At 44.0% G+C, this 19,127-nt stretch overlaps 1 protein-coding gene across 1 annotated transcript in view; it reads right to left on the bottom strand.

Annotated features, from left to right (window-relative positions):
• Nucleotides 1–19,127, bottom strand: part of LOC120928430 (membrane cofactor protein-like) — a 122,735-nt gene that overhangs the window by 47,026 nt on the left and 56,582 nt on the right. The window contains exon 5 of the mRNA XM_040339536.1: nucleotides 12,562–12,744. Within this exon, the coding sequence (XP_040195470.1) occupies nucleotides 12,562–12,744 (183 nt within the window). The remainder of the gene's footprint in view (nucleotides 1–12,561; nucleotides 12,745–19,127) is intronic.

Below are 19,127 nucleotides of genomic sequence, written 5' to 3' on the forward strand. Positions count from 1 at the left end.
CTCCATTCGCCATGACCACGCTGTGTGTGGACTGAACATGCGCAAATTATTATTATTTTTTTTTTATTTTAGAAAACAATCCTCGAATCACGTGTGTGCGGTTCGGATCAATCTTTTTCGGTTCGGATCAATGACGATCCGTTGCACCCCTACAAATAACCCAATGAGTGAAATACATCAATAAATTATAGATCCAAAAAAATAGTAGAGAAAAAAATGAAGTAAGAAACTTAATAAACTTAGGTCTCTCAATGAGGAAATCACTTTGGTGAAAGATAAGTTACATCCACTTAAAGACCAGGATGTTTATGAACATAAATCAGATCATTTATGACTCTTTCTTGAAAAAGAAGATAACAATCAAATTTAAAGGAAGAAAAAATATAACCGTGATTTTGCGGATTATTCCAACAAAGTGGTCTTTAAGTGGCAGGTCAAAGTTGATGAACCTATGGTAAATGAGGGAATGACCATACCCCCCACCCTTCTACCACAGCCACCTCCTCTCTGTTTTCCTAATATGACTTTACCATCTTAATCACAAACTAGAGGAAATAATGTGAATGGACAGAGAGGTCAGGCCTTCTCGGAAAGCTATAAAAGGATATATTTCTGTTAAACCGAAATATAACAATAAAAATAAAAATGATGGTAATTATTATCGTTAACCGGGTGTTTCCCATCAGAACCGACAGAATGGTAATAATTTCACGAGAGGTGACTTTGCTCCTATAGAAATGATTTTAACTAGCAGAAACAAAGGGACTATAGGGAAGACACCAGAGATCATATAAACCAGTATGGAGTGGGACCTAATAGACAGACTACGAGAGGTAATGACATTCCCCTTCAAAATAGATTTGCTCCTCTTTTATACTATCAGGACGATAACTATGGGGTAGATTATGTCATCACGAGACATCCTAATCAATATAATGATCATCCAATAAGGCAAAGAGATTAGCATCATGAGTCCCCTCTTAATTTCGATAGAATGGAACAACCTAGTTTTTTTCCCTTGGGCAACATCAGACCCAAAAGGGGATACGAAGAAAGAGAGGCATCAGAGAGGGGGGGGGGGGGGGGGAGTCAGGTCCAAAGAAAAGAAAACACTGGCCCAGATTCAAGAAGCACTTGCGCCCGCGCAACCATAGGTTGCGCGGCGCAAGGGCTTACTTGCTCCGGTGTAACGAGTGCTCCTGATTCAGGAACCTCGTTACACCGACTGCAGCCTAGGATGTGACAGACATAAGCCTCCTTATGCCTTCACATCCCAGGCTGCATTCTTGCGTTGGCCGCTAGGGGGCGCGGCCATTGTGATCGGCGTATAGTATGCAAATTGCATACTACCACCGATTCACAAAAGTTGCGCGGGCCCTGCGCACGCAAGGTACGGAGTTTCCGTACGGCGACTTTAGCATAAGGCTGCTCCTGCTAATAGCAGGCGCAACCAATGCTAAAGTATAGCTGCGCTTCCCGCTCGCGACGTTCAAATTTTACGTCGTTTACGTAAGTGAACCGTGAATGGCGCTGGACGCCATTCACGTTCACTTAGAAGCAAATGACGTCCTTGCGACGTCATTTGCCGCAATGCACGTCGGGAAAGTTTCCCGACGGAGCATGCGCTGTTCGCTCGGCGCGGGAGCGCGCCTAATTTAAATGATTCCCGCCCCCGGCGGGATCATTTACATTAGGCGCCCTTACGCAGGGCTAATTAGCATAGCGCCCGCGCAATTTACGGATTTACAGCGCAATATTTGCGTGGGCGCAGAGAAAAATTTTTGCTCTTTGCCCACGCAAATATTGCGCGATTCTACCTGAATCTGGGCCACTAATTATCAGTGGCATTTTTAATTTAAGTTCAGTTAGACTATCCCAAGGCGAACAAGGTGTTCTCAGTCAAGGACTTAAATTTGCACCCTCCCGTAGACTCAATAAATTTGAGACATTTATAGATGTCCATAAGTTCATCCACAAGATGAACATTGAGAGACATTTTCTTTTGAACCCGATGGGTAACCAGAGCCAGTTGGTTTCCACTCCTGTATCTCAAAGAACTATAGCTAATGCGGTGTCTATTAATTCATCTCAGAGCACAAATCAAGGAGCTAGTCCTTTAACTCATAATAGAGCTGTAGAAGGAAATATTTTGTTCAGATTAGACACACTAATTTTTCTAATGCTTCGTTGTTCAATTCTCGAGGCTTTGTGGCCCCATCTTAACAAGTTTTCAGAGAGATGGTAGTCAAAGACTTGGTTGCTCGTGAAACAGAGATTTAGAAGTAAAAATTATTTTCAACACAATTTGAAGCAGATCTGCGGGTGTAATGACATTGTCATACGCCCTGCAGATAAAGGCGGTGGTGTCGTTATTCTAAACAAAAGCAACTACTTAGAAGAGATGAATAGGCTCTTATCAGACAGTGTGACGTACACAAAATTAGGTTCCTGCCAAGAAACCCGGGAGTGTTTACTTACCTGTCGCCGTGGAAACCCGCGCATAGTCGAAATTACTTCGACGAATACGCTGTAGCTTCCTAGGCATAGGTAGGGTGCAGCAAGATGGTGGCGACTGCATCGAATGTGACGAGCGTATGCTCGTCGTACGCGATGACTTCACCGTGTTTTTTCCTTTCAAGAGAACCGCGGTTCTTTTGAAAGGAAAGTCTGTACACTCGGGCGGCAAGAGATTCTTGCCAAGAATCTCGTCTGGGAAAACAACGTTTTTTTCCTGACGAGATTTTTGCCCGTGTGTACAGGGCTTAAGAGAGTGCTTCTGCCTCTAATTAATGATGGATTTCAATTAGGTATTTTGTACAAAAAAGAGAAGGCATACTTGGTGCCCTCGACGCCGAGGGTACCAGTTATGTATTATCTACCTAAAATCCATAAGAGTCTTTCCAAACCAACCTCTTGTTGTTGTGACTCCCTCTTATTTGAAAGACACGACACGACACGACACAAGTTATCAACCTATTAATAGATTGCGGATGGAGAGAAAGCTGCATATTGGCGACCGCCGATGTGGCCTCTCTCTATACTGTCATATCACACCAACACAGCCAGGAAGCGGTCAAATCTTAATCTTAAGCAAGATCACTCCTTGCCATTAGTACAGAAAGATTTTATTTTAAAACTTTGGGTGTTCGCTACAAGCCAAAATTATTTTTCGTTTGGAGCTAATTTATTTTTACAAACCTGTGGTGTTGCAATGGACGCAAAATTCGTGCCCAGTTTAGCGAATGTATTCATGGCCCGTTGGGAAAGTGAGGTAATTGATGTCAAACCTCCAAGGGAGTTACGTCTTTGGAGAAGACCTACCCCTCTCTTGAGGCCTTTTTTCTAAAGGGGTTGCAAAGGTTCGTTTTTTATTTTCTAAATAGGTTCCTTTAAGCTAGTGCATTGTTGGTTCACTTAACTTTTACTTCGATTTCCCTTCTAAATGTTTTTTTTTGTCTGAATTTCTCACTTCCCGTTTCTCCTCGGTAAACTTGAGACCATCATCAGAGAGGTGTTTAGTCAGCCAGAACAACTTACTGAACAGCTTACTGTTACTTAGTGAGAAATTCAGACAAAGACAACAAAGAAAAAAAAAATTTAGAAGGGAAATCGAAGGAAAAGGTAAGTGAACCAACAATGCACTAGCTTAAAGGAACCTATTTAGAAAAAAAAAAAAAAAACGAACCTTTACAACCCCTTTAAGCTTAATCAAAATAGGGGTATCTCCTTACAGTATGAGGCAAGTCAATCCCAGATCTATTTTTTGGATCTTAATATCATTGTTAAAGATGGTCGATTGACCACCACCACATACATTAAGGAGACTGATCGCAACGCTTACATCCCCCTAACCAGTTGCCATAATGCCTCTTGGCTCAAAGCAGTCCCCAATGGTCAATTTCAGCGCATCAGGCGAAATTGCACTGCCATCTCGGACTACCAACAACCTCAGGTTTTTAAATTAAGATTTTAAGATAAAGGCTACACTGAGAAGGAGATTGATTTGACTATTGAAAATGTTGGTAATATGGATAGAGAACTTATGCTAAAAGGACGGAGAAGGGCTAATCAAGCACCAGATTACAAATTTGGTTGCTCCATGGTGACAGGATATTCCAATCAACACTTTTCGGTCAGAAAGATTTTTAATAAACATTGGATTATATTAAAGAATGATAAGATCCTTGGCCCAGCCATTCCAGATAGACCTGTGGTTATCTACAGAGGGGCACCTCCTCTACGTCATAGTATTGCTCCTAATGTAAAAGACCCCCCTAGAACCATCTCCTTTTTTCAAACCATGAAAGGTTTCTTTCCTTGTAGAAAATTTTAAATTTGCCAAACTCCTTTAGAGGGCGGAAATGTGAAACCTTTCAATCGACTCAGACAAATAAATCCTATAATATAGAGTCCATTGTTACATGCTCTACTGAGTGTGTTGTGTATTTAATACAGTGTCCATGTTCTAAACAGTACATTGGACAGACAAAAAGAGCCTTACATGTACGTTTGTCTGAACATGTGGGGAACATCAAACATGGGTTCAGCAAACATAATCTATTTAGACATTACGTTAAATACTATGGTGGTGAAATCACCTCCTACAGCACTGGAGTCGTGGCTTTATATATCGTGGGAGCAAACGCTGTTGCTGTCAAGATAAACAAATCCGCGAAACAGCTGAATGGCGTACCTAAAACAGTAAAGTAAATTACATACCTGAAAAGCAACATGATAAAACATAACAACAACAATAAAACATTGCAGAATAGAATACAGTAAAAAAGAGCAGAACAATAGAGAGAGAATAGAGAGAGAGAGAACAATAAAACGACAACTATTTTTTTTTGTGTTTTTCTTTTTTACGTTTTTTTTTTTTACTATTTTTTGTAACTGTAACTGCTCAACTTTTCGATTCCAGGTTTGGGTCTCTTAAAATGCGATGGCATCTTGGGAGACCCTGTGTAAGTTTGCCTAGCCTGTGAAATGCACTACGCTAAAACTTCACTCGTGCAATCAAAACATTTCCCAATGCAAAGACCAGGATTGTCAGGACAGCGGGGACAATAATAACGGGTGTCACGCCTATATCCCTGCTTGCTACAGACACAACGTCTTCTTTGGGGGGCTCGTTGTGTAGGGGTACTCTCGAGGACATACGGAAAATGCCTCTCATGTCGGCTTACTGCATTTGGTTGGGAATGGTGAGGTGTAGAACCGCCTGGATACAGGAGTTCTAAGATGATCTCATCCTGGAATTGAAGGAAGGATCCAGTCCGTCCTGAAGCTCTGTATATGACATGAGCATTCAGTGAAGCCGATTGAAATAAGTACAGAGACACTTTTTTGTACGAGCGTCTCGCCTTATGGGCAATATGATACAGCGCCAACAACTGGTCGTTGAGGTCCACCCCTCCCATATTTTTGTTATATTGGTGGACACAGAGGGGTTTCTCCACACGCCAGCGGCCGTACGAATTTGGACTGTCGTGTCTGCATGAAGGGTGGTAAGAACGAAAACATTCTTATTGTCCCGCCACTTCACAGCAAGCAAATTATTACACCTTGAGCAGGCTCTCTCCCCCAGCCTAAGACGGGAATCTACAAGCCGCTGGGGAAAGCCCTGGCGATTAGGTCGCACAGTGCCACATGCTCCAATCTGATGATCAAACAAGTGACTAAAAAGTGGCACGCTCGTGTAATAATTGTCCACATACAAGTGGTACCCCTTTCCGAATAAGGGTGACACCAAGTCCCACACAATCTTGTCAGCGCTCCCTATGTAACCTGGGCAGTCCTTCGGCTCTACCTATCTTTTCCCTCATATACCATAAAGCCCCATGTATAGCCTGGTTCCCTGTCACAGAGCTTATAGAGCTTGACCCCGTATCTGGCACGCTTGTTGGGAAGATACTGCTTGAAAGACAAGTGGCCAGAAAATGTAATTAGGGAGTCATCAAACGCAGACAACTTGATGGGGAGTATACAAGGCTGCAAAACTTTTGTTGAAGTGGTTTATGAGGGGCCGAATTTTGTATAGCCGGTCGTATTCAGGGTCTCCACGTGGACGACAAAGTAAATTTTCATTGAAATGCAAGAACCGCAGGATCGCCTCGTATCGTTTCCTGGCCATGGAAGCAGAGAACACGGGCATATAGTCATGTGGACCAATAAGTCAGCAACTTTGGAAATTGATGTATGCCCATGTTGAGGCAAAGGCCCAGAAAGGTTTTAAATTTGGAAACCGTAAGTGGATTCCATTGTCTGGCAAGGACGGACTGGGGATTACCAGTATATAAATTACTCTGGTCCACAATAGATCTATAGAGATCTTCCGTGAAAAACAGCGAACAAAAATCAAGTGACGTAAAATCAGCTGTTTCCACCTGAATACCGGGTTGGCCAGTGAATTTGGGGAAGTGCGGGTTCTGCAGAAGTGGTGGGGACCCAATCAGGATAGGCAAATTCTGCAGGAAGGGCACTATGGGCACAACGGGCCTGTCTTTGTCTTCTTCTTGGTGGCAGCGGGACACTACTCGTGTTTGTCACCCTGCCAGCTTGAACTTCACTTATGGGACTCGCCACGTCACCACGTGATACTGCAGCGGTGGAGTTACAGAGGCGGTCTTGGAATAGAATTATCGGTCTCGCACCAACGTTTGCGGCAATACATCACATGTGTGGATTGAGCGGCGGTTGCATATGTGGGCGCGACATACGTATGCGTTTGCTTCTGCATGCTAGCTCGCGGGGATGGGGGCACTTTAAATTTTACGGTATTAGTAATACATATAAGTTTTCTCACCTTTTCTTTCTTTTTTAACTCAGCTGTCCCTGGCGAGTGAGATCTCATGTGGGCATCTGAAGCCCACTTGTTCCTCCTTCCAGGATATGGCGCTGCTGACTACCCAGCATACACCTCCCGATCTCGTGCATGCGTAATGTGTACAAATCGTGGCTTTGGAACTAGAAGCGGAGGCTGCCCATTGACTCCTGGGATTGATGACATTCAATTCCCAGGAGCCATTGCGCGGGCGGAAATGACGTACCTCAACGCAGCGAGGTACAGCGGAAGCAGAGCTTTCGACTTTAAAATAAGGAACATACATTACAGGGGGGAACAAAAAGTGTTCGATGGTACAGTGTTCACAAATGTGGGAGTGCAAAATTTAAAATGTGGGTAGAAATCTGCTTTAAGTTGCTGCCTTCAGGAGATTGTACAAAGATTTAAGGGCAGCCCAGTATAAAATTCATGCCTCTATTTTGTAGTAAGCAATGATAGCGTGGACCATAAGAATAGAGGGAAGGGACTTGTGTCTTATAACGTACTCCAAGAAAAAATGTTTACAAGCAAGGCACGAATCATATTAAAAAAAAAAAAAAAAAAAAAAAAAAAAAACACAACATGCACACCACAATAAGTTACCAGAGCTGCCAGAAGAATATTATGACTGAAGCCAAGATAAGCTGAGGCCTGAAGATACACCTGGCAAAACTCAAATGTCAACAAACTTAACAAACAAAAGATCAGATGGCAGCTATGCGAATATGAGAAACAATGCTTCATGGACTTTTCAGCATCTATATAGTGCACAGGTGGCAAACACAAGGCCCCCGGGCCAGATACGGCCTGCCAGGCCTTGCCATGGGGACCGCACAACGGCTGGCAGCCGCCACCTCTTTTGTGTCCCAGGCAACAAGAGTAAACATCCTCCATCACGCAAGCGGCGCCGGCTTTGTGCAAGTGCATGCACGGCCAGCCGATCTCCAAGGTAACATCTCTCGCTCATTCTCCTCCTCTGTACCTCTAGCAGCGCAGCTGTTTCCGAGCTGAGCGAATGCGCGGTTGGCCCGTCAGTGTCGGAGGTTCCTGACAGCTCCGTCTGCTATGTATTTTTTTATCCAGCGGGTTGCAGCCTGAGAGCAGGCTATTTGAGGACTTGGGGTGCTGAACACTGAGATCCTCATACACAGGGAAGTACCAGAGCTGGGCCAGGTAGGAAAGAGCACAGATGGGAGAGTTTTTTTTGGGGGGGGGGGGGGGGGCTGTAGAGGCAGAGGTGGGAGGATGGAAGTTTGACACTCCTGATCTAGTGAAATCTAATCTACCTAGCGATAGTGGAATGAGAAGGAGGCTGTCCCTTATGGGGACCTTAATGAACAAGAGTCCAACTGTTGAAAGGGAGCTGTAGCTGAGAGAAAACAGATTGTGCTACATTCAGGCATAACTGACAATTGCGCGGTCATGCGACGTTGTACACAAACAAAATGTATGTCCTTTTTTACCCACAAATAGAGCTGTCTTTTGATTGGTTTGCGCAAAAGTTATAGCGTCTACAAAATAGGGGATAGGTTTATGGCATTTTTATTTTTGTACTAGTAATGGTGGTGATCTGAAATTTTTAGCAGGACTGCAACATTGCGGCGGACAGATCGGACACTTTTGACACTTTTTTGGGACCAGTGACATCTATACAGCGATCAGAGCTAAAAAAATAGTCACCAATTACTGTATAAATGGCACTGGCAGGGAAGGGGGCACTAGGGGGCGATAAAGGGGTTAAGTGTTCCCTAGGGATGGGTTTCTAACTGTGCGGGGAGTGTACTGACTGGAGGAGGAGAGAGATTGCTGTTCCTGATCACTAGGAACAGCAGATCTCTCTCTACTCCCCTGTCAGAACAGGGGTATGTTTGTTTACATACACAGATCCCCATTCTGGCTCTCTGTGGAGCGACCATGGGTGGCCGGTGGACAAGTGCATTGGCGACGCACGCGCCCCCTTATAGCTTCTTAAAGCAGCCGACCTACAATAATGGCAATTTGCACAGCCGCGGCTGGTCAGCAAGTAGTTAACTATATAACTATGTAAGATTTATGTGGTTAAAAAAAAAAAAAAAAAAGACACAAGTCCATCCAGTTCAACCAACCCTTCTTAGAATGTTTAGGATCAGGACAGAGAAACAGTAGAACTTTGTCCTGGTTAAAGTGTCTGTAAACTTAAAAAAAAAAAGAAAACAAATCAAGTTCCTGTCTCTTTTAAGCAGGATAAAACTACATTGTGATCTTGCTATGTAATTTAGCAATATCCATGTTGTATAATACCTGGATCCTGCAGTCAGTTTTAGTTTTTCCATCATCCTGCTCTCTTTGCAGCAAGTTTATCTCCCATCGCTCCCTGCCCCACTCCTCCCCTCCTGGCATAAGCACAGAGCAAAGATTCCTCTCCTGATGTATCTCACATATGTCAGAAGGGAATATCTGCCCCTCCCAATGTACCCCCTGTGATCAGCAAGGAGAAGAGACCATGTGACTGCAAAGAAGCACCTTTTAAAACAGCCAGATAGCAATGTTAATTTTGAAAAAACATGCCACGCTGCACTTACTTTGGTCATAAAAAAGTAGGATTATAAAAAGGAATTTATTGATGTGAATTTACTACCGGTACTTTAAATTAAAAAGAATCACCTTGAGAAGAAAAGATGAAGCCTCAAAACATACTTGTTCCCAGGGCCGATCCGCCCTATAGGCTCACTATGCAAGGCGCTAAGGGCCCTGCAAAGCTGCGAAGGGCCCTGCCTGGTGAGAAGTCATTTTCGCACCCTCAACTCGCTGGCTGAATGGGAGAAGAGGTAAGAAGTCAGCACCCCCCGCTTCTCAATTTAATGTAAGATGTAATTTCCAACAGCAGAACACCCCCTCCCCCCGCTTCTCATCTTTCCTTAATGTGATATGTCACTGTCGTCAGCGCCCCCCACTTCTCATTTTTAATGTGCCATGTCATTTTTCTTAAGGCACCAGGGAGGTCAGGATCGGCACTGTTTTTTCCTATGTTGCACAGGAATGGGTTAAGGCAACCAACTCAGACTCTCCTCACAGAAGTGATGGCAATGGGAAACATAACTTTGTGAGAAAGGGTAGACCAAGGAATATTTCTTATAGACTCAAAAGGAATGTCTCTGAAGGACCAACAGTGCTAGGCTGAGATTCCAAGGAGTCACTGGGGAAGGTCTTCACTAAGGAGTGAGAGGAAAGCTAGGCATTTACTAAAGAGTGAGAGGTCACTTAAAGCGGGGTTCAACCCGCAATTTTTTTTTTTTAAAGTCAGCAGCTGCAAACACTGTAGCTACTGACTTTTAATAAGGACACTTACCTCTCCTAGGCACCCGCGATATCGGCTCCAGAGGCCGATCCCTCGATCGTGGCAGGTCCCGGCGCCTCCATCCTCACTAAGGGAAACAGGCAGTGGAGGCTTGCGGCTTCACTGCCCGTTTCCTACTGTGCATGCACGAGTCTCGCAGATTAGGAAGATCCGCCTCGCAACCGCAATTTCTGGTAAGTAAAAACATATTTTTTTCAAATTTTTTTTGTCGAATTTTGGTGTATTTTTTTGGGTGGACCTCCACTTTAAAGAACAGCCAAAGCTGAGATTTGATATTTGATGGTACTCAAAGCCAAATGTTGGTCCAGCGCAAACAGGAGAACAGACAGAACTTCCTCTGTTTCAACACTCTTGCCTCACACCAAGCAAAGTATGCTTTTCAAGTGTGAGGGAAGACTTTGCATGTCAACTTCCTAAAACTCAAGAGAGTAGGTATGACAAATCTGACAGGCCCTGTCCTTCAGTACTTGGGCATTAACAACCATGCATTAAAGCTGACAAGGAGAATGGTAGACCGACCCGTGGACAGAAGATCCAGATGATCTGGGAGGGTCTACTAAGAGTCTTCAGAGCATCCACTGCAAAGAGTAGAGAATCCTTGATTCTGAAAACAAATCTGCTCCAGTTTGTTGTTGAACCTGGAAGCCAGAAGGTCCATATCCAGTGCCCCCATCTGTGAAAAAAAACACACCCCCTATGGGTGAAGAGAAACCAATTCTCCATGGTCCAGCTGTTGAGAATAAAGAAGGTCCACCTACCAATACTAGCTGGATACTAGGAGGGCTATTTTGTGGGCCTCCCAAAGGGAGCCAGGGTTGCAATCCTGAGTATTGTTTTCTTGGAAGTATAGGGTTAATTCTCTAGTCGCCTCTGCCAGAACCTCTGGGATCTGTAGGAGGCTCTCGTTCAGACGCCAAAAGCTTGATCCGACCGAGAGTCCCCCAGAGAGCGTATACTTGAGGGAGATAAGGGTGTGGTCTGACCAGGTGATATGGCCAATAGAGGATTCTGACACGGAATGCAGTTGGTTGTGGGAAATCAGAAAAAAAGTATATTCTAGTGTAGAGTTTGTGCGGTGCAGAGTAGAACGTATAATCACGCTCTCCCGGATGCTGTAAACGCCATATGTGAATCAGTTGAGCTTTGTGGAGGGAATTAGCTATGCGTTTTCTGTGTGTTGGCCGAACCGAGGAGTGACCAGAAGATGTGTCCGAGGAGGGGATCGAGGGGACATTAAAGTCCCCGCCTAAAATTAGCTGTCTTTCCGTGAACTCCATGAGCCTATTTAAGGTGACTGTAATAAAATTGTCCTGATGCTCATTGGGGGCGTATAGAGTCGCCAAAGTCACTTCCTGTTTCTTGTCTGGTAAAAAGACTAGGCCTATGGCATCATACACAGCTCTCTCTCCCCCCTCTTGTGAGAGTTTGCCAGGAAGGGGGTGGGGGGGTAAGTCATAAGAGGGCCAATAAGAGCTGCATGGCTGCAGAGCTGGAGGTGTGCCTCCAGAAATCCAGCAAGTAAACAGGCTGCAGCTTCAGCTGCCCACAGTTAAAATGGTTGCCGCCAGACTCGGTGGAGGGAGATTTCTGCAGCGTATTTGGCAAGTACAGAATTGCAGTATGTATAAAATAATATGCAAGGTGGTTGAAGGGAAGCTTCAGAATGGCAAAGATGTTTTTATTACAAATTTAATGAGCAGACTGCAGTTCCTCTTTTATTTAGACCCAATGACAATCACTGGGTCCCTGTGGTTCCATATATAATGCAGACAGAGCATAGCTGGTAGGAAGGGACATCAGGATTGCATAGATTACCTAAAATATCATAGCACCTTGCCTTTATACTCCTCTCATGAGCCCACAGCCCTGATGAAAGTAGTGACTTGGCTCTTGGGGGAAAATGATAGAAATATCAAAATGCCTTGATGGGTGGGTGTCAGCCAACAGGTGTGGGCATTCTTAGGCAGGCAGACTGCCTTAGGTAATGCCCACATGTGATGCTGAGCCTTCATGAATAAAAACTGAAATTCAATAAATGAAACGGTCAGGCCAGGGAAGGGCGGAAAGAGATGATGATGGATCTCCTACAGCCAGTAAATGAAGCAGGCTCTGACTTGCTGGAGCTCTATTTGCAACTGTGAGAAGATTGCTGTGCAGTGAAATCAATTTTAGTACAGACAGAAGCCTGTACAACTGTACAAATTAGGCTTCAAATACTCCTAAATCAAAAATGTACATTTATTACCAATCCCCTTTAATGATCTTGCGACAACACAATTATGTTGTAAAATGCAGTAACTACAGTACTTAGTGAGATCTGAAAATTTATGATTAATTGGTAAAAACTTAAAACTTTTTGTGAAAATGAAAATACCATGTAAAAAAAATGACATGTACTTACCAACACACTTAGGGGCATCAGAACTCCAATTTCCATAAGCGGTGCAAAAAACAGAAGGTTGTCCAATAAGTGCAAATTTTATTTCATTGCACCGATATGTTACAGAGTCTTGGTATACATATTCATCCTTTTCAGGGCTAAATGATCCATCTGTAATAGTGTATGGAGGCTCACAATCCTGAACTGCAGAAGAAAGAAAAACTGAAAATGAGATGTCTGCTAAATAACGATTTCAAGTAAATCTAAAGCCAAAAAGTTTTGTTTTAAATGAGCTTTTGCCGTTTTGGAAGGGTGTAACTGGTCAATTTTTTAGGTTGTGTGTATCCCACAGGAAAAAATCATCCCCTGGTTCTGGAGACATAAAACAGGAACCGAGAGGAAATCTACGTAAAATGAGACTAAAGCTGGTCGTAAATGGATCAAAATTAAGCTGGTTTAGCAGGGACCAGACAAATTGGAATCCATGTGTTGCTGCTCCCGCTCAACAGAAGTGGATCTAACCATCCACTTCTGTCGAATGGGCCTATTGGAAAACAAATTCTGATCTGGTGGCAATTGCCACTGGTACAAAGAGGGTGAATCTCCCCCACCAAGACAACAAAAAGGTGTTTTTACTCAGTTTTACTCATTAAAAATATAAGATATCTTTTATACAAATATATTGGATTACTCTGAACTGGGAACTGGTAACCCAAATCAATTTTTTTTTTATTATTAAATTATTTTTATTTTGAACCTTCATTCTTTGATTGCAAAAAAGAGTGCCAATTAAAAGGGTTAGTACAGTATACCTTTACCAAAATCCTGACTATGCAGAGAAGGGTCACCTGTAGATAAAAAAACAAACTGAGCTTTAAACCAAGAAAAATACTGCCATGGCCATAAGTGTAGGCCATTTACATACTGTACCTCCTGAAGTCTGGCTAAAAAATATCCAGAAATGACATCATCCCGTCCCACCTTGTTGCTAGAACGTGGCTAAGACACGCTCAGCCATTTTATAACCTTGTGCTCTCTCTTCCCTGATGCAGGAACCCTGAGCTCAGCGAGTAGAGATAGTGGACCACACATGTGATAATAGCATACCTCCCAACTTTTTGAGATGGGAATGAGGGACACCTATCAGTAAAAGTATGCAGGCATAGGATACACCCCTTGCCACACTCCCTTAACCACTTCCCGACCGCCGCACAAACTTATACGTCGACAGAATGGCACGGCTGGGCAAATGGGCGTATATATACACATCCCCTTTAATTTCGATGTCCGCCGGTGTCCCACACTCGGGTCACAGAGCTGAAGAACGGGGAGATGTCAGTGTAAACACAACATCTCCCCGTTCTTCCTAGTGACATGTCACTGATCGTCTGTTCCCTCTCATCGGGAACAGCGATCATTGACGTGTCACTCATAGCCATGCCCCCTAACAGTTAGAATCAATCCCTAGGACACACTTAACCCCTTCAGCACCCCCTACACGTTAACCCCTTCACTGCCAGTGTAATTTTTACAGTAATCAGTACATTTTTATAGCACTGATCGCTGTAAAAATGACAATGGTCCCAAAATGGTGTCAAGTGTCCGATGTGCCTGCCATAATGTCACAGTCACGATAAAAATTGCTGATCGCCGCAATTACTCGTAAAAAAAAAATATATATATTAATAAAAATGCCATAAAACTATCCCTTATTTTGTAGACGCTATAACTTTTGTGCAAACCTATCAATAAACGCTTATTGCGATTTTTTTACAAAAAAATATGTAGAAGAATATGTATCAGCCTAAACGGAGGAAAAAAATGTTTTTTTATATATTTTTTGGGGATATTTATTATAGCAAAAAATAGGATTTACCAGCTTACCTGTAAAATCCTTTTCTTGGAGTACACCACGGGACACAGAGCCATAATCACTACATAATGGGGTTGTATGGTCACCAGAGGTGATTGGACACTGGCACAACCAATCAGAGACAGTTCCCCTCCATATAACCCCTCCCATCAGGGAAGTACCTCAGTTTTGTAGCAAAGCAATAAGGTTTCCCATAAGAAGGGGGGACATCTGTGTCCTGTGGTGTACTCCAAGAAAAGGATTTTACAGGTAAGCTGTTAAAAAAATCCTATTGTCTTTATCGTAGACCACGGGACAAAGAGCCATAATCATTACATAATGGGACGTCCCAAAAAATGCCCTATATGAAGGGGGGGAGACACAGATCAAGCAGGCCGCCACAAACAAGAAACTCTATACTGCAGCCTGCTGCACACTTCGCCCAAAGGTGGCATCCTCATGTCCTTTCACACCTATCTGATAAAATCTGAAAAATGTGTGGACTGAAGACCAAGTTGCAGCTTTACAGATCTGAGCCAACGAAGCCTGGTGGTGCACTGCCCATGAAGCACTTATCGCCCTGGTATAGTGCACCCTAACAGAAAAAGGAGGAGTTCTGATTTTAAACCATAGGCTTGAATAATAGTTTGTCGAATCCACCTTGAGATAGTGGATCTTGATGCCGCTTGTCCCTTCTTGGGACCATCTGGCAAAATAAACAAAACATCTGTCTTGCGTATCTGAGAGGTTGCCTGCAGATACACCTTTATTGCTCTCACTGGATCTAGAGAGTGCAAAGATCTTTCCTCTGCGGTCTACAGATCCGGAAAAAAAGAAGGCAGGACAATGTCCTGATTTAAATAAAAAGCCGACACCACCTTAGGTAAAAAGGCAGGATGGCGTCGTAATACAACTGTACTTATTACAAATTAAATAAGGCTTTTTACAAGAAAGCACTGCTAATTCAGATACTCTTCTAGCCGAATAGATAGCAATCAAGAATGCCAGTTTTCTGCTTAAAAGGATCAGCGGAATCTGGTGAATAGGTTCAAAAGGTTGCTTCTGCAACACTGACAGTACTAAATTCAGATCCCATGGGCATAAGGGAGATTTGACTGGCGGATTGATCCGCAGTACCCCTTGAACAAGCCCGAACTAGGGAAAGAGATGCCAGCGGTCTTTGAAAGAAGCAGATATTTGACCCATAATGCTACTAAGGGCTAATTTCATATCCACTCCTAGCTGGCAAAAGGCAATAATCCTAGTTATATCTTTGAGGATTTAATTTGTTAGTTTCACACCATGAAACATATGCTTTCCAGACTCTATAATAAATAAGTCTGGAAGCTGGCTTTCTGGCATTAATACGTGTAGAAAGCACTGGACCTGAGATACCTCTCTTCCTCAGAATGTGGGTCTCAGCAGCCAAACCGGCAAACTTAGCGTTTGTAAGGAAGGATGGATCACTGGTCCTTTGCGACAGCAGGTCGTGCTGAAGCGGAAGCTTCCAAGGTGTTCCTACCACCATCTTTATTATCTCGGCATACCAAGGTCTTCTGGACCAATCTGGAGCCACCAAGATTACAGGAATTCTTTCCCTCTTGATCCTGCAAAGTAGCCTTAGTAATAGGGTGATTGGAGGAAACGCATAGATCAGTGAAAACTGATTCCACGGAATTATTAGAGAATCCGATAAGTAGGCCAGAGGATCTCTTGTCCTGGACACAAAGTTGTCCAACTTCCTGTTGAACCTGGAAGCTAGCAGGTCTACATCTGGGGTCCCCCATCTCTGGCAGATGGCCTGAAAGATTTTGGGGTGGAGAGACCACTCCCCTGGTAATAGCTGCTGGCGACTCTGCTTGCCAGTTCTCAACCCCTGGAATGAAAATTGCAGAGAGACAAGGAACATGTTCTTCTGCCCATGTTAAAATATGATTCACCTCCTTCTGAGTGCGCTGACTGCGGGTGCCTCCCTGGTGATTGATGCAAGCTACAGCTGTTGCGTTGTCAGATTGAATCCGGACTGGGTGGCCCTGTAAGCTCTCTGTCCAGGTTCTGAGGGCTAAGTATACTGCCCGTATTTCCAGTATGTTGATGGGCAGGCTCCTTTTGGTCTTGGCTCAGGTTCCTTGGGCTGAAGCTTCTTCCAACACAGCTCCCCAGCCCATTAGACTGGCATCTGTAGACACCACCTTCCAGGTGATTGGGAGAAAGGATCTTCCCTTCCTCAAGTTCTTGGTTTTTAACCACCAACTGAAGTCTTGGCGCACCTGTGAAGACAGGCGCATGGGTAAATCCAGAGCTTGAATCTTTCTGTTCCAGGCAGCTAAAGTATTGCCTTGAAGTAGTCTTGAATGAAACTGGGCTTAAGGGACGGCCTCGAAGGAGGCTACCATCTTCCCTAATAGCCTCATGCAAAGGCAAATAGACGGTCTCTTCTTAGCCTTGACCTTGTGGATCAGGTTCCTTAGCGACTTGATCTTTGACTCTGGTAGAAATACCCAGCTTTGGGCTGTATCTATGATCATGCCCAGATACTCTACCCTTCTTTGGGCTTGTAGCGAGGATTTTTGTAGGTTTACAATCCATCCTAAATGCTCCAGGTATCTTATAGTGGTGATCACAGCGTGATCTAATCCTGCCACTGACTGATCTATCACAAGTAGATCATCTAGATAGGCTGTTATTGTTATGCCTTGTGCTCTGAGATTTCCCAACAGCGGAGCCAGTACCTTTGTAAATACCCGGGGTGCGGTAGCCACACCAAAGGGTAGAGCCACAAACTTAAAGTGGCGATCTTCTACCGCAAACCTTAAGAACTTTTGGTGAGCGGGATAGATAGGTACATGTAAATATGCGTCCTTGATGTCTATAGATGCCATGAATTCTCCACCTTGTAGGGTGGCGACCACTGATCGAATAGTTTCCATTAGGAAATGGCGAATGTTCAGAAACTGATTAAGAGATCTTAGATCCAGAATGGGACTGACGTCTCTGTTTGGTTTTGGGATCACAAAGAGGTTTGAATAAAAACCTGAGCCTTGCTCCTTTAAGGGTACTTCTGTGATCACCCCTTGGGACAGCAAGTGATCCAATACTTTGAAAAAGGATGCTCTTTTTAGAGGATCTTTGGAGAGCCTAGAGCTTCGGAACTGAGAAGATGGGATCTCTCGAAATTCCAGCTTGTACCTTAGGGATACTGTGGATGCTACCCATTTGTCCTGGATTTCTGTCTACCATGCCGCTGAAAACTGACAAAGCCGCCCCCCCACTCGGCCGAGCGGGGGCACCTCTTCATGCAGAGGCTTTGGGGTTTTGCTTGCTAGCCTTTGAACCCCACTGCTTCTGGTTTTTCTGGACCTGGTCTTCCATAGTTTTTGTGGCTGGCTGAAAACGCCGGCGCCACTGGCTGGAGGTAGTTTTACCAGGAGCCGGGGAGAGAGAACGTTTAAAACAAGGTTGCTTGTTTTTCTTCTTTCCACTCGATATCTTTTGGATATATTTCTCCATATTTTCCCAAAAGAGGCATTCGCCATGAAAGGGGAAACTCGCTAGAAGCTTTTTGCATGGTGCCTCTGCAGACCAATGTTTTAACCAAAGGATTCTGCCCATATGCACCAACTGGAGTGTAAGACGAGATGCTTGCTGGATTGAATCTCTCATAGCATCTATTGTAAAACATAAGGCTTTAGGCAAATTTTCCCACATTTTGACCTGTTCTGGAGATAACTCATCCCAGATGCCAGCAGGAAGAAAGATTTCAATAAGGATTCCAACTTCTTTTATGAAGGGTCCTTAAACACCTGTACGTCATCCACTGGACAAGTCAGGTTTTTATTTACACAAGATATAGCTGCATCTACCGAAGGCAAACTCCACTTCTTGGTAAATTCTTCCTCCATAGGATAAAGAATGTCAAACTTCTTTGGAGGAGAGAAACGCTTGTCTGGATGTAACCAGTCTGCGTAAATTAGCTTTTTTAATAACGGATGAACTGGAAAATAGCATGCACTCTGCAGAGATTTTAATGAGCCTAGGGAGGAGACAGGTGATTCAGTTAACTCCGAAGAGGGCAACCTGAATGCAGTATGCACTGTTTCAGCATGACATTGCACCTGCGATTTTAGCATCAGGGAAGCAGAAAAGGGTTCCTCTGATATCCCTGATCTGTCCGACTCCTCATCCCTGCCCTCTGCAGGTATTACCTCATCCTCATCCTTCTCCTCAGATCTTTCTGAAAGGGGATCTAAAGCCACCGAAGGAGATCTGCTTCGCTTTTTGTCCTTTTGTGAGGACTTTGCGATTAATGTAGCGATCTTCTCTTCTAATCTTTCCATGGCTGCAGCAAAAGTGTCATCAGTGACATATGCAAGCCCAGGTGCCACTGGAGAAACTCCTGATAGGCAAATCAAGGCTTACAGGGGAGGAAGATACCAAGCAGGCATGTCTCAGGCGGCGTTGCTTTCTTGCTCTTAGTTCCTGAACCCTAAGGGAAGACATCTTTCCAAGCAACAAGCCAAGGTACAAAAATGCATATACTACTGTGCTCAGTTTAGCAATCTACATCAAGTATGCAATTTAAACACACAGTTTCATGCATAGAGTAGGTGTCTCTCTTTGGTAGTGCCCCACCAACCACATAGAGCTTACATGTCCCCAAAAGAAATGCTGCCGTGTCTCAAGGGAAGAGCTGCTGGCCTTCTGGATGCTTTATGGTCCTAGTTTGGGCGCCATC

The sequence above is a fragment of the Rana temporaria genome, chromosome 2 (genome assembly GCF_905171775.1).
Source record: "Rana temporaria chromosome 2, aRanTem1.1, whole genome shotgun sequence".
NCBI classification, from domain to species: Eukaryota; Metazoa; Chordata; class Amphibia; order Anura; family Ranidae; genus Rana; species Rana temporaria.